Source organism: Eumetopias jubatus, unplaced genomic scaffold (genome assembly GCF_037043125.1).
Source record: "Eumetopias jubatus isolate StellerSeaLion01/CBP00866 unplaced genomic scaffold, mEumJub1_p1.0 scaffold_7, whole genome shotgun sequence".
NCBI classification, from domain to species: domain Eukaryota; kingdom Metazoa; phylum Chordata; class Mammalia; order Carnivora; family Otariidae; genus Eumetopias; species Eumetopias jubatus.
In genome coordinates this window covers 137,626,613-137,643,034 of record NW_028274813.1, presented here as the reverse complement: position 1 = coordinate 137,643,034, position 16,422 = coordinate 137,626,613, and the positions used below count along the sequence as shown (strand labels likewise).

The 16,422-nt window shown below is 37.9% G+C and overlaps 1 protein-coding gene across 2 annotated transcripts in view; it reads right to left on the bottom strand.

Moving 5' to 3' along the window:
* Positions 1-12,283, bottom strand: part of TJP1 (tight junction protein 1) — a 98,082-nt gene extending 85,799 nt beyond the window's left edge. For both annotated transcript variants that reach the window (XM_088025207.1, XM_088025208.1), the window contains exon 1: positions 12,233-12,283. In XM_088025207.1, the coding sequence (XP_087881333.1) occupies positions 12,233-12,280 (48 nt within the window). In that variant the 5' untranslated portion in view covers positions 12,281-12,283. The remainder of the gene's footprint in view (positions 1-12,232) is intronic.
* Positions 12,284-16,422: the final 4,139 nt, after the last annotated feature.

Genomic DNA, 16,422 nt, shown 5'->3' with positions numbered 1-16,422 from the left:
TCAGACAGTGGAGCACCCAAAAATTACTTAGCCTTAAAGATTAAATAGGATTTCAATGGCTTCTAGTATTCTCAGGTGAAGAAAGTTTCCTCTGAGAGTGCAAATAGAAGAATAAGCCAATACAGAACCATACCATATATTATTCTTGACAATAAACAGGAGAAAATGTTAGCTTTAATCCACAGGGATTTTGTTCTTTTAAAAGAAGTTACTTCCAACCTTTCTTATCACTGACTACCAGATGTCAGAGAATATGATTTGACCTTATTTGGCAATACTGAATATCTATACTCCAGGTTACTGCAAAAAGAATATAGCCTCAAATTATCTCCTTTACTTTTTACTATTGCCAAAAGCCCACTAGCTCACCTCAATGAGAATGACTTTCTCATTCCTCTGTCAATGTTTCTTAAAAATGTGATGCCAGAGTCCATGGCCCTCCATTTCAAACTGGAACATTTTAAAAACATGGGAGCCCATTCCAAACCAAATGAATCAGAATGTCTGTTAGTTGGGAGATGACCTCGTTGACTTCTCTTTATAATAAACCCAGAGAGCCACTGCTCTCCATCACTGGTCAGCAACAAATGGCCTCCAGGCCAAATACATAAGTAAATAAAGTTCTATTGGAACACAGCCATATCAATTTGTTGACCTATTATCTGTGGCTGCTTCTGCAATACCACTGCAGAGTTGAGTAGTTGTGACAAATTTATGGTCTGCAAGCAAGACGTAAAAAGTTTACTTATCATCTAGCTTGTCACAGCAAATTTTGCTGATAATGCCCTAAATTTTATTCTGGATCTACTTGGAACACCAAAAGACTGACAAAATTGAAAGTACTGTTCTGCAGTCTCAGAGAATGAAGTCAATGGAATTATGCTTTGACATAAGTCTCTCAACTTGTACTGACAGGGCTATTTTTAGAAACCTCCAAAAAACAATTCCTGAAAGAAAAAAAAAATTCCAGGAGGGATGGTCATTGAGAACTTCTATTCTGTCACAGTCTCTTTGATGAGGCCCAGAGGCAACACAGGTCTATGTTCCCAGAACAACAGTTAACATGTTTAAAAACCAAAGAATTATGAATTCTATATTCATCACTATGTATCTTCTGATGACATTTCTCTGGGCTGGTACCTTTCTCACGGTTTCTCACGGCAAAAGAAAACCAAAGCACAAGAGGTCAGCTACAGAAAAGAACTTACACTAATCTTCTAAAGAGAAAACTTAGATTTACCTATTAACACCTACCATGAGGTGGTATGAGACTTCGAACACATTTAGAAAATTGGGCTGTTTTCTCAATATTCAAGATCTTTTCCTACTTTGCATAAGCTAATGAGATACAGATCTGTAGTAAATGCACTTAACATTTCCCTATATTTAAAATCCTAACAAAACCAGGCAAAATAGTAGAAAGGAGAAACAAACTTTAGCTAATTTAAGTGTCTTATTTTGCTTATTTAAAAACTAAAAAGGTATGAGAAAGAAACAAACATAATGTGATAATGACAAATTGCCTCTACAGTCACAAATGATCTAGCTTCTACCTAAAAAAAACTATAAAGGATAGCAATTTAAACCCAATGTAAGCAGAAAAAAGGAAATATTAAAAAGACCAAAAATCAAGGAAATAAAAATAAAGAGTAACAATGAAAACAAAAGCTAGTATTTTAAAAAGATCAATAATATTGTTAAACCTCTAGCTAGACTGACCAAGAAATAAAAGACACAAATTACCAATATCAGAAGTGATAAAAGGGACATTATTACAGATCCTACAACATTAGAAAAAGGGATTATTATTAACCATTTTATGTACATAAATTTGACAACTTGGATGAAAGGGACAAATACTTTGAAACATACAAATTACCAAAGCTACCAAAACAAAACAACCCCCCCCAAAAAGCAAAAACACTCACAAAGAAATATATGAACTGAATAATCCTATGTAAAATTAAAACGAATTTATACTTAAAAGCTTTCCCATAAGAAAACCCTCCAGGACACTGGTGAATTCCACCAAGTATTTAAGTAAGAAGTAACATCAACTGTACAGGAACTCTACCGGGGAACACAACAGGAAGACATACTTCCCAACTGCTTGTTTTGAGGCCAGTAGCTTTCCCTGATACCAAAACAAAAACAAAACAAAACAAAACAAAAAAGAAAAAATCGTAAACCAATTCCTCATGAACACAGAAACAAGTATCTTAAGAAAACATCAGCAAGTTAACCTAGCGATATATAAAATGCATAATGTATCAAAACCAAATAGAATTTATCTTGAGAATGCAAACCTGTTCAATATTCAAAAATCAAGAAACTACACCAACTAATTTAAAAACTCATACAATAGGGGGAGGAGCAAGAGGGCGGAAGAGTAGGAGACCTCAATTTCGTCCGGTCCCAGGAATTCAGCTAGATAGGGATTAAACCATTCTGAAAACCTACGAACTCAACAGGAGATGGAAGAAAAGAATACCAGCAACTCTCTGAACAGAAAAGCGACCACTTTCTGGAAGATAGGAGTACGAAGTGAATCCGAGGCGATATTCGGAAGAACAGACGGCGGGGGAGGGGGGCTTCCAGCAGCCGCTTCTGGCAAGTGATAGAGCCGCGGAGCACAAAATCAGAACTCTTATTTATTTATTTAATATTTTATTTCTTTATTTGACAGAGAGAGAGACAACAAGAGCAGGAACACAAGCAGGGAGTATGGGAGAAGGAGAAGCAGGCTTCCCGTGGAGCAGGGAGCCCGATGCGGGGCTTGATCCCAGGAGCCTGGGACCATGACCTGAGCCGAAGGCAGACACTTAACGACTGAGCCACCCAGGCGTCCCAAAATCAGAACATTTAGAAGTCAGCTCCGCTGTGGGACGACGCTCCAGGGCTAAGCGGGGGCGGAACACTCGCTGGGACAGTCTGGTCTCAGGACCCTCGGGGTCACACAAAGACGGGGGTGCCTGAGTGCGGCAGAGCTCCCAGGTATCGGAGCGGGGAAGCCGGCTGCAGAGATGGAGCCGAGGCGCGGGCTCTCAGCTCAGGGTTGCCATAAACCGTGATCCCCGGCCCAGTCGGGCCACTGCTCCTCCAGCAGGGACCCATTAAGCGGCAGATCCCGGGAGACTCCCCTTCCTCCCCCAGGAGGAGTGGCGCGGGAGTGCACCACAGGGATCTGCTGGGTTTGGAGACTCCACACGGGTTCGTGTGCCAGAGACAGAAATGCTCGGTCACAGGCGGGTGAGCATGGAGTGTGGCTGGAGACCGGGAAGAGGGGAGTGATTGCTTTTCACTGAGGAGCGGGACCCCGAGTTCTCAGCTCCTCCCGGGCGGAGATTGGGAGGCCGCCATTTTCACTTTCATCCTCCAAAACGCTATACGGAAAGCTCCCGAGAGCAAACTGGAGCAGATTCCTTAGCCCAGACCGACAAGGGCGGGGCAATTCCGCCTCCGGCAAAGACATCTGGGAACCACGGCAACAAGCCCCTCCCCCAAAAGATCAGCAAGAAGAGCAAGCCAAGAGCAAGTTTACCGATCAATGAGAATGGCGGAACTCCAGCGCTAGGGGAATACTGCACATAGAATTCATGGATTTTTTTCCCAAGATTCTTAGTCTTTCAAAGTTAATTTTTTCTTTACACTTTTTTTTTTTAATTTTTCCCCCTTTCAACCAACATCTTACCAATCCCCTTTTTAAAAAATCTTTTTTAGGGCACCTGGGTGGCTCAGTTGGTTAATAGACTGCCTTCAGCTCAGGTCATGATCCTGTTGTCCCAGGATGGAGTCCCGCATCGGGCTCCCTGCTCAGTGGGGAGTCTGCTTCTCCCTCTGACCCTCCCCCCTCTCATGCTCTATCTCATTCTCTCTCTCAAATAAATAAAATCTTAAAAAAAATCTTTTTTATTTTTCATTTTTAGAGTCATAGACTATCCCTTCATAGTAGTTAACCTTATTTTTGGTATAACTATCTATCTATATGTATATATGCTGTTCTCTCTAAAATTCTGGGATACAGTTACTTCTAATAGACAAAAATATACCCTAAATCTCTAGTGTATGGCTTTGTTCTAGTCTCCTGCCTGATCATATTCTCTCCCTTTTTTAAATCCTCCTTTTTTTCAACAAGCTCCTCTTATCAATTCCCTTTATAGAATCTTTTATAATTTTCATCTTTACAGTCCTATTCCATCCCTTCATCATGTTTACCCTTATTTTTGTACACATATGTTTTCTTTCTTTAAAATTTTGGGAGGCACTTTCTTCTAACAGACCAAAATACGCCCAAAATCTAGTGTGTGGCACTGATCTATGCACCAGCCTGATCATATTTGATCATATTCTGTTTTTTATGTTTTGTTTTTGTTTGTTTTTATCTTTTTCTTTCTTTTTTCTTTTTTCTTTCTTTCCCTTTCTTTCCCCCTGGTTTCAGGTCTCTTCTGATTTGTTTAGTGTATATTTTTCTGGGGTCATGGTTACCCTTTTAGCATTTTGTTCTCTCATTCATCTATTCTCCTCTGGACAAAATGACAAGATGGAAAAAATCACCTCCAAAAAAAGAACAAGAGGCAGTACCGACTGCCAGGGACCTAATTAATATGGACATTAGTAAGATGTTGGAATTAGAGTTCAGAATGACGATTTTAAAGATACTAGCTGGGCTTCCAAAAAAGCATGGAAGATATTAGAGAAACCCTTTCTGCAGAAATAAAAGAACTAAAATCTAACCAAGTTGAAATCAAAAAGGCTATTAATGAGGTGTAATAAAAAATGGAGGCTCTAACTGCTAGGATAACTGAGGCAGAAAAGAATTAGTGATAGAGAAGACCAAATGATGGAAAATCAAGAAGCTGAGAAAAAGAGAGATACACAACTACTGGATCACGAGGGCAGAATTCGAGAGGTAAGTGATACCATAAGATGAAACAATATTAGAATAATTGGGGTCCCAGAAGAAGAAGAAAGAGAGGGGCAAAAGGTATACTGGAGCAAATTATAGCAGAGAACTTGCCTAATGTGGGGAAGGAAACAGGCATCAAAATCCAGGAGGCACAGAGAACCCCCCTCAAAAACAATAAAAATAGATCAACACCCCAGATTATAATAGTAAAACTTACGAGTCTCAGAGAAAAAGAAAAAATCCTGAAAGCAGCTCAGGAGAAGAGATCTGTAACCTACAATGATAGAAACATTAGATTGGCAACAGACCTATCCACAGAGACCTGGCAGGCCAGAAAGGACTGGCATGATATATTCGGAGCACTAAACAAGAAAAATATACAGCCAAGAATACTATATCCAGCTAGGCTGTCATTGAAAATAGAAGGAGAGATAAAAAGCTTCCAGGACAAACAAAAACTAAAGGAATTTGCAAACACAAAACCAGCCCTCCAAGAAATACTGAAAGGGGTCCTCTAAGCAAAGAGAGAGCCTAAAAGCAACATAGACCAGAAAGGAACACAAACAATATATAGTAACAGTCACCTTACAGGCAATACAATGGCACTAAATTCATATCTTTCAATAGTTACCCTGAATGTAAACGGGCTAAATGCCCCAATCAAAAGACACAGGCTATCAGACTGGATAAAAAAACAAGACCCATCAATATGCTGTCTGCAAGAGACTCATTTTAGACCCAAAGACACACCCAGATTGAGAGTGAGGGGGTGGAAAACCATTTACCATGCTCATGGACACCAAAAGAAAGCTGGGGTGGCAATCCTTATATCAGACAAATTAGATTTTAAACCAAAAACTACAATAAGAGATGAGGAAGGACACTGTATCCTACTTAAAGGGTCTATCCAACAAGAAGATCTAACAATTGTAAATATCTATACCCTGAACATGGGAGCAGCCAATTATACAAGCCAATTAATAACAAAAGCAAAGAAACACATTGACAGCAATACAATAATAGTGGGGGACTTTAACACCCCTCTCACTGAAGTGGACAGATCATCTAAGCAAAAGATCAACAAGGAAATAAAGACTTTAAATGACACACTGGACCAAATGGACTTCACAGATATATTCAGAACATTCCATCCCAAAGCAACAAAAGACACATTTTTCTCTAGTGCCCATGGAACATTCTCCAGAACTGATCACATCCGAGGTCACAAATCAGGTCTCAACCAGTACCAAAAGACTGGGATCATTCCCTGCATATTTTCAGACCACAATGCTTTGAAACTAGAATCAATCACAAGAGGAAAGTTGGAAAGAACTCGAATACATGGAGGCTAAAGAGCATCCTACAAAAGAATGAATGGGACAGCCAGGAAATGAAAGAAGAATTTAAAAAATTCATGGAAACCAATGAAAATGAAAATACAACTGTTCAAAATCTTTGGGATGCAGCCAAGGCAGTCCTAAGAGGAAAAGTATACAGCACTACAAGCCTTTCTCAAGAAACAAGGTCTCAAATACACAACCTAACCCTACACCTAAAGGAGCTGGAGAAAGAACAGCAAATAAAGCCTAAACCCAGCAGGAGGAGAGAAATAATAAAGATCAGAGCAGAAATCAATGAAATAGAAACCAAAAGAACAGTAGAACAGATCAACGAAACTAGGAATTGGTTCTTTGAAAGAATTAACAAGATTGATAAACCCCTGGCCAGACTCACCAAAAAGAAAAGAGAAATGACCCAAATCAACAAAATCATAAATGAAAGAGGAGAGATCAGAACTAACACCAAAGAAATACAAACAATTATAAGAACATATTATGAGCAATTATATGCCAGCAAATTAGATGATCTGGAAGAAATGGATGCATTCCTAGATGTATAAACTACCAAAACTGAAGCGGGAAGAAATAGAAAACCTGAACAGACCTATAACCACTAGGGAAATTGAGGCAGTCAATTTCAGAAACTCTTCCAAAAAACAGAAACAGAAGGAAGACTTCCAAACTTGTTTTATGAGGCCACCATTACCTTGATCCCAAAACCAAAGACCCCATCAAAAAGGAGAATTACAGACCAATATCCCTGATGAACATGGATGCAAAAATTCTCACCAAATACTAGCCAATAGGATCCAACAGTACATTAAAAGGATTATTCACACCACCAAGTGGGATTTATCCCTGGACTGTAAGGTTGGTTCAACATCCACAAATCAATGTAATACAATACATTAATAAAAGAAAGAACAAGAACCACATGATCCTCTCAATAGATGCAGAAAAAACATTTGACAAAGTACAGCATCCTTTCTTGATCAAAACTCTTCAGAGTATAAGGATAGAGGGTACATACCTCAATATCATAAAAGCCATCTATAAAAAACCCACAGCGAATATCATTTTCAATGGGGAAAAACTGAGAGCTTTCCCCCTAAGGTCAGGAACACAGCAGGGATGTCCACTATCGCCACTGCTATTCAACATAGTATTAGAAGTCCTAGCCTCAGCAATCAGACAACAAAAAGAAAACAAAGGCATCTGAATCGGCAAAAAAGTGAAACTCTCACTCTTTGCAGATGATATGATACTTTCTGTGGAAAACCCAAAAGACTCCACCCCAAAACTGCTAGAACTCATACAGGAATTCAGTAAAGTGGCAGGATATAAAATCAATCCACAGAAATCAGTGGCATTCCTATACACCACCACCAAGACAGAAGAGAAATTAAGGAGTCGATCCCATTTACAATTGCACCCAAAACCATAAGATACCCAGGAATAAATCTAACCAAAGAGGCAAAGGATCTGTACTCAGAAAACTATAGAATACTCATGAAAGAAATTGAGGAATACACAAAGAAATGGAAAAACGTTCCATGCTCATGGACTGGAAGAACAAACATTGTGAAGATGTCAATGCTACCTAGAGCTATCTACACATTTAATGCAATCCCTATCAAAACACCATCCACTTTTTTCAAAGAAATGGAACAAAGAATCCTAAAATTTGTATGGAACCAGAAAAGACCCCAAATAGCCAGAAGAATGTTGAAAAAGAAAAGCAAAGCTGGTGGCATCACAATTCCGGACTTCAAGCTCTATTACAAAGCTGTCATCATCAAGACAGTATGGTACTGGCACAAAAACAGACGCACAGATCAGTGGAACAGAACAGAGAGCCCAGAAATGGACCCTCAACACTATGGTCAACTCATCTTTGACAAAGCAGGAAAGAATGTCCAATGGAAAAAAGACAGTCTCTTCAACAAATGGTGTTGGGAAAATTGGACAGCCACATGCACAAGAACGAAACTGGACCATTTCCTTACACCACACACAAAAATAGACTCCAAATGGTTGAAAGACCTAAATGTGCGACTGGAGCCCACCAAAATCCTAAAGGAGAACACAGGCAGCAACCTCTTCGACCTCAGCCGCAGCAACTTCTTCCTAGAAACGTCGCCAAAAGCAAGGGAAGCAAGGGCAGAAATGAACTTTTGGGACTTCATCAAGATAAAAAGCTTTTGCAGAGCAAAAAGAAACAGTCAACAAAACCAAAAGACAACCCCAACAGAATGGGAGAAGATATTTGCAAATGACCTAACAGATAAAGGGCTAGTATCTGAAATCTCTAAAGAACTTATTAAACTCAACACTCAAGGAACAAATGATCCAATCAAGAATTGGGCAGAAGACATGAACAGACTTTTTCCAAGGAAGACATCCAAATGGCCAACAGACACATGAAAAAGTGCTCAACATCGCTCGGCATCAGGGAAATCCAAATCAAAACCTCAATGAGATACCACCGCACACCAGTCAGAATGGCTAAAATTAACAAGTCAGGAAACGACAGTTGGCGGGGATGCGGAGAAAGGGAAACCTCCTACACTGTTGGTGGGAATGCAAGCTGGTGCAGCCACTCTGGAAAACAGTATGGAGGTTCCTCCAAAACTTGAAAATAGAGCTACCATACGATCCAGCATTTGTACTACTGGGTATTTATCCCAAAGATACAAATGTAGGGATCCGAAGGGGTACGTGCACCCCAATGTTTATAGCAGCAATGACCACAATAGCCAAACCGTGGAAAGAGCCAAGATGTCCGTCGAAGGTTGAATGGATAAAGAAGATGTGCTGTATATATATACAATGGAATATTATGCAGCCATCAAAAGGAATGAGATCTTGCCATTTGCAACGACGTGGCTGGAACTGGAGGGTGTTATGCTTTGCGAAATAAGTCAATGAGAGAAAGACGTATTTTATGACCTCACTGATATCAGGAATTCTTAATATCAGGAAATAAACTGAGGGTTGCTGGAGTGGTGGGGGGTGGGAGGCATGGGGTACCTGGGTGATAGACATCGGGGAGGGTATGTCCTGTGGGGAGTGCTCTGAATTGTGTACGACTGTTGAATCACAGACCTGTACCTCTGAAACAAATAATACATTATATGTTAAAAAAAAAAAAAAAGAAGATAGCAGGAAGGGAAAAATGAAGGGGGGGGAATCGGGAGGGGGAGACGAACCATGAGAGAGTATGGATTCTGAGAAACCAACAGCGGGTTGTAGAGGGGAGGGGGGTAGGGGGATGGGTTAGCCTGGTCATGGGTATTAAAGAGGGCACGTACTGAATGGAACACTGGGTGTATACGCAAACAATGACTCATGGAACACATCAAAAACTAATGATGTTTACGTATGGTGATTAATGTAACATAAAAAAAAAACATATAAAGATTCCTAAAACTCAACAACTAAAAACAATCCAATTAAAAAATGGGCAAAGGACTTGAACAGAGAGTAATTTTCTATTTATTTTACCAAAACCTAAGAAAAAAAAAAAACCTCAATAAAAGGAAACAAACAACCGAATTAAAATGGGCAAAAGATTTAAATACATTTTACCAAAGAAGATCTGTGGATGAGAGGCTCACAGATACTGAGTATCATTAGTCTTTAGAGAACTGCAAAATAAAACCACAATGACAACACACTACACACCTATTAGAATGGCTAAAATTGGGAGGTAAAAAAAACCCTGATAATTTCAAATGTTGATAAGGATACAAAAGCAACAAAACTCTTACATACTGCTAGTGGAGATACAAAATGGTAAGGACAGTTTGGCGGTTCCCTATAAAGTTAAACATTCACTTACCAGAAGACCCAGACCAAGTCCATTCCTAAGTATTTACGCAGGAGAAATGAAAAGTATGTTCATACAAAAACCCATACACGAGAGAATTATTTAAATCACCAAAAACTGCAAACAACCCAAATTATTCTACATTCATATAGTGGAATGATACTCAAGCAGTAAGAAGAACTAAAAATAACAGCAACAAGAGAAACTATTGATACAAGCAACATCATGGAGAAATCTCAAATGCATTAGGCTGAGAGTCTAAGAGGCCAGTTTTAAAAGACCATATATTGCATATACATACGTACTGTATGAGTTCACTTACATGACTGTGTGAAAGGTTAAAGTATAGAACAGAAAACACATCAGTGGCTGCCAGGTGCTAGAGTTAGGGAACAAAGTTGACTACAAATGGGTACAAGAGAAAGTTTCAGGTAATGGGATAATTCTATATTTTGGTTGTGCTGATGGTTACATGACTATATGAATTTGTCAAACTCAGAACTGTATTCTAAGGATAAATTTTACTATATGCAAATTATACCAGTAAATGCAATAAAGGTATTAAGAAAATAAATGTAATGTGGTAAAATAAATAATACCAAATTATATCACAACCAATTAAACAATTATTAAGGTATACAGTTATTTTACAACATGTTTAATCTGATTTAAATACTCTGCTATCTATTACATTTCAGAATTGACCGTATTTTAGCCTTAAAAATTAAAAGTTAAGGTCATTATTACTGAACAATTTCTTTTACCATTTAGGGAGAATAAAAAAAGTCAAGTATATCTTATCTGAAATCACTGTTTTGGTTTTTTTAAGATTTTATTCATTTGAGAGAGAGACTCTGTAAGCAAGAGAGCACAAGCCAGCGGGGCGGGGGGGAGGTTGGAGAGGCAGAGGGAGAAACAGACTCCCCACTGAGCAGGGAGCCAGCCAAACTCGGGTCTTGATCCCCGGACCCTGGGATCATGACCTGAGCCAAAGGCAAGATGCTTAACCAACTGAGCCACCCAGGTGTCCCTGAAATCACTGTTTTTTAATAATTAATTTACCCATTATCTACTACATACAGATTCAAACATTCACAAGATAATCACGGGCAGAGTTCAGGAACATCATTTACCTACACCTTGCCACTTTCCTAGTAATGGACACAGCTGGTAGAAACAGTACTGTGAAGTGTTTAAATATTCTCTAATCTCAGGGTGCCTGGGTAGCTCAGTGAGTTAAAGCAATCACTTTGGCTCAGGTCATGATCTCAGGGTCATGGGATGGAGGCCCGTGTCAGGCTCTGTGCTGAGCATGGAGCCTGCTTAAGATTCTCTCTCTCCTTCTCCCTCTGCCCCTCCCCATTCATGCACACATTAGCACTCTCTCAAAAAAAAAAAAAAATTCTCTGATCTCCTTCTTTTCATTCTTTAAGGGGAAGAATAATCAGAAGAGTTAGCGCTCTTCAAAGGTGGAAAAAGGGAGAGTTACAGGAGGGGCTTATTACTTCACGTTAAACATAAACAAGCGCCATTAGCCCCATTTTAAACCTGTGAAAACCCAGGCTTTAGCAGGAGATTAGATCACTTGCCCATCTCTAAAGGAAAAGAGGCAGCACTAGGATTCAAATTCAGGATGGTCTCTCTTCAGACAGAGCTCTTAACTCTTACCCAGCTTACTGCTATGTGCTCTCTGTCCATCTGCAATTGCTTAAGCAACACCTTGGGTCTACATGTTTCAAATCAAGAATATCTTTTAAGATTTTATTGCTCATACAACCTGATTTGATTTTAAACCCCAAGCCTACAATAAGTGCACATATACTCAGAAAGGTTGAAGCAGTTTACAATTTATACCAACATACAATGTCTTTTATCTGATGGCTCAAATTTTTTTAAAAATAAATCACTTAATATCTTACTCAGGGATAAAAAAAAGGAAACATACAAATAACCACCAAAAGGATATATGAAAAAGTAATCATGTTCACTTTTAACCTTAATAAAGAATTTATTGCAACTCTAAATTTTAAACAAAGGAATATAGAAAAGTTTTTCCCCTTTCTTCCGACTTCCTGACATCTGGCTTTTCTCTATTGTTCTCCAAAGCTGCCAGTATCCTGAGTTATACACAGATTATTTACTGCAACAGAAACTTACCCTGTGAAGCGTCACTGTGTGTTGTTCCCATATAGCTGTTTCCTCCATTGCTGTGTTCTGATAAAGGAAAAGAAAAACAAATCATTTATCTTTTAAGAAAATGTCTTTAATAAAGTGAGAACATCCAGCAATTTGCACACCGAAATACCAAAATAGATATATTAATATTAGATATTCTGAAAGGAGTTTAATAATTACGGAAGGTTTTTTATTGCTTTTGTTTTTGTTGTGAGACAGGAAACTACACACAGGAACTTCCTTTGTTTTTAACTTAATTTGGACAGATGCTGCTCTATATTCATTTCATGCCAGCTGAAATCAGTATTCAAGCTAATTCTGTAACTTTATACTTAACATCAGATAGAAAAGAATAAAAGTTGGAATAGTACTATTTTAAAGTATCTGATGACAAACAAAACATTTTAAAAAGTATTCCTTACATTGTGCAAAGGAAGGAAAAGTCAAATACCTCTGAACTCAGTAATTATAAATATACATGTTACAGGAAACCAGATAAGACCATTAGATAGATTTGAACATTGGTTGCTTTAAAATCACAGTTAAACGCTACTGTTCCACCTAGTTTCAGTTTTGCTACAGAATTACCTTCTCAAGCTTTGTTTATAACCCTAAGGAAAAAAAGTTTTTTCTAGTATATGTATCGTGCACATACATGCATGCACATATAGGCATAACAAAAAAAAGCAAAACGAATAACTACAAAATACCCCAAGAGTAACCATAAAATTAAAACAACACCAGCTCCAATTCAGGTACTACTCAAACCATAATATAGTTCAGGTTCACCTCCTGTTAAGAACCTCTTACAGGGAAATAAGTTACTATCCAAGGCATTAGCACTAAAGAATTTTTAAAAAATTTCTTAGAAACTGGGTTAATTGCTCTTAAAGGCTTAAGTAATTGAGTCTCATTTCATGGAACTGGGTTACTAAAAATATACTATATTTACAAAAAAAAAAAAAAAAGGCCTTTCCAGAATTAACAAAAGGCAGGATGGAAGGGGAAAATGCTGAGCATGACATTTCAGAACATCACGGGTTACCCACTGTTATAAATGCTGATTTCACAAGTGAGATCCGTTTTCTATTACACTGCTGTCATTAGCATCATGAGACTATGCCCATCAAGGTGCCATGGACCCATTTCTCCTTTCTCATAGCATCTTTAATCGAGGTTAATGCCACTTTAGAAAATGAATCCCTGTATTATAGAAAGCCTGGTTCCCTAAATTCAAAGCAACCAGATTAACTTTCCTGCCAGATGAATGAGAGAGGGAGAGAAAGGATCTCTCTGTTCACTCCCATAGATAAGAACTACCAACCTTACCAGAGTTTTGTTTCAATCTTCCAATCAAATGCAGCAAAAGCTCCCTTTAATGAGACCTCTGCGGTTCTGTTTTTTCACAAAAATTGACCAGGATTTAATGTAGTAAAAAAAAAATTCCCCCATCAATGTGAAGCAACGATGATATGAGTAATTCTGCTAAATATTGAGAGTCCTACTGAAATATACATGATAAAAATATCTGCAATAATTGCCAGTTTGTCCAATCTTAGCTGACTTATTAAAAATGAGAACTGCTTGCATAGCTCTAAGCTCATCTTTTCTTGATCCACTTCAACCAGTAGCATTGCTTCACTGCCTTTTTAATCTCTTCCCTATCAGCGTAAAGGGAAAGTGATCTGACACCAGGCAAGTACCTTGATAACACCTTCTTTGGTATGAAGCAGTTTATCATCCTCCATATGATTTTAATGACCAGTTTTTCATTTTGTAAAAGAATATTAATCAAACAAGAAAATTCATTTAATGTTAAGGAGAGAAAACCAGGTTATGAAACAGCTTATACATTGTTATCCTAATTATGTTTAAACATGAGTAGTAAAAGGAAGGCTACAAGGACACAAAATGTTAAAAAGGATCATCTTCAAAGGGAAGTGATTATGAGTAACATTTTTTTCACTAGGTATTTTATCTTTTTGCTTTCCTTTCTTCATTCTTAATCAGAATAAACTACCAATATATTTTAAACCACATTCACCAAATCCCCTTTGAAACTTCAAATATCTATTATTCACTGTTTTAGGAAACCAAATAGTATTTAAGATTATGTTATTGTTGATTATAAAAAGTATTTATTCTACTGTTGGTAAGGGATCTAATACATTAAGGTCTTAATGTACAAGCTTCAAGAGAAGTGCAGGAAGAAAAATTTATTTTGTTTGGGTAAGGGAAAAACTAAAAATACTAAAACAACTGTTCTCGGCATTCCAATCAAAATTGATATGTTTCTTTGTTGGAGGAATTAGAAAAGTATGCGTCTCAACTAATTCAATGGTTTCCCAAGAAAGGGTAATATAATAGCTCATTTTTCTCTTAAAGCCAAACATAGCCTACATTAGCTTGATTTATCACAAGGGAGGCAGTACAAGAAGGCAATAGAGAATGAGACATTAAAAAGGCAGTTAGTTGTGCTGGCTCTTGACCAGCACATTAAACCAATTTAATCCATAATATTATGCCTTGCCAATCCTATCACTTAAACCACAAAACAAAACAAAAAACTGTAGTCCCAGTTTAAATCATGAAGCATGTCCTCCCTCTCTACTCTCTAGCCTTCGGTTACTTCAGTGGCAAAAGCAGCAAAATTCTACCCACAGCTGTTTGTATAATAACTATGCAGACCTTATGAGGAGTTCTGAATGAACAGAGAAGTGAACAGATGAAGAAACAGATTTGTGATAATGCAAATACAGTAAAATATAATGGTAGACTCTTATTTGTCAATATTCAAGTCTCCATTGTAAAATTCTGTCAACTTTGCTATGTTCTAAAATAATCACTAATAAATTTTAAAAAAACTTAAAAAAAAGAAAATGATCATAATAAACTGGGGAGGGGGTTCTTACAATAAATCACTCAGAAATTGAAGGCTAATACTGATATAAAAGTTTTTATACTAATAAATCAAACACTATTTTCATAAGCACTACAAAAAGAAAAAATGTTCATTAATGACTGAAAATTTTTATACTTTAGAAAAGGGGGAGCAGAGGGTTTCCTTTGGAAAATACCTAATACCTTATGTTTTCACTATGACCCCTTTTATAGTGTTTTATCAAGTTCATCTATCACCTATTCAAATAAATGACTGCTAAAACTCAACATCCTTATTGTAAAGGATGTAAAAAAAAAAAATCCTTGCTTCTCGTTTCTTATTAAAAAGAAAAACAAAGCATAATTGCATAACTTGGACAAGGATCTTCTGGGTAAATCTATAGTCTCATTCCCAAAGCATTTAAGTTTCTGGGAGACCCAGGAAAAGTGTTAACTCCTTTAAGCATGATTCCAGCACTATTATTCTCTAGTAACCTGGAAAGATGCTGTTAAAAACAGAAAATGAGGGGCGCCTGGGTGGCTCAGTCGCTAAGCGTCTGCCTTCGGCTCAGGTCATGATCCCCGGAGTCCTGGGATCGAGCCCCGCATCGGGCTCTCTGCTCAGTGGGAAGCCTGCTTCTCCCTCTCCCACTCCCTTGCTTGTGTTCCCTCTCTCACTGTCTTTCTCTCTGTCAAATAAATAAACAAAAACAGAAAATGAACTAAACCAGAAGTATTGAGATCAGAGTCCAAATGTGTCATACTAGATAGGTGACCTTCTTTTTCCTTACCTGTAAAATTAAAGAACTGGATGAAATTATCTCAAGTAAAAAGTCCTTTCTGGCTCCAAGATTCTGTTAGACTTTAATTCTAATTCTAGTCCAATTCCAATTTCAAACAGGCTGCATATTCAATAATTAGTGAGGTACTGCAGGCATGAAGAGTGACTGCAATTCATGACTACTGGATTCTGAGTTCTACATACATTCTAAGTCAGCATCAACTGACTAGAATCACAATTTCTGAAGAAGCAAAAAGCTGCATTTCAGAATCTGCTAAGAGTTTGTTTGGTTTCTTTGTTCTAAGCTCCAGCTGGCGAAGGCACTACTCAGATCACCAACTCAGAAGGGATTCCTGCCAAAACTTCAGATCCCCATTCTAAGCAGTTCTGCTGTCCTTTAAGGGCTGATTACAGATCAAATGCGGAAAAGGCAGCAGGACACAAGAACTGACAAAACAAGATGAACCTGTAATTGGAATAAAACCAAATCCAAAATAGAATAAAATAAGGC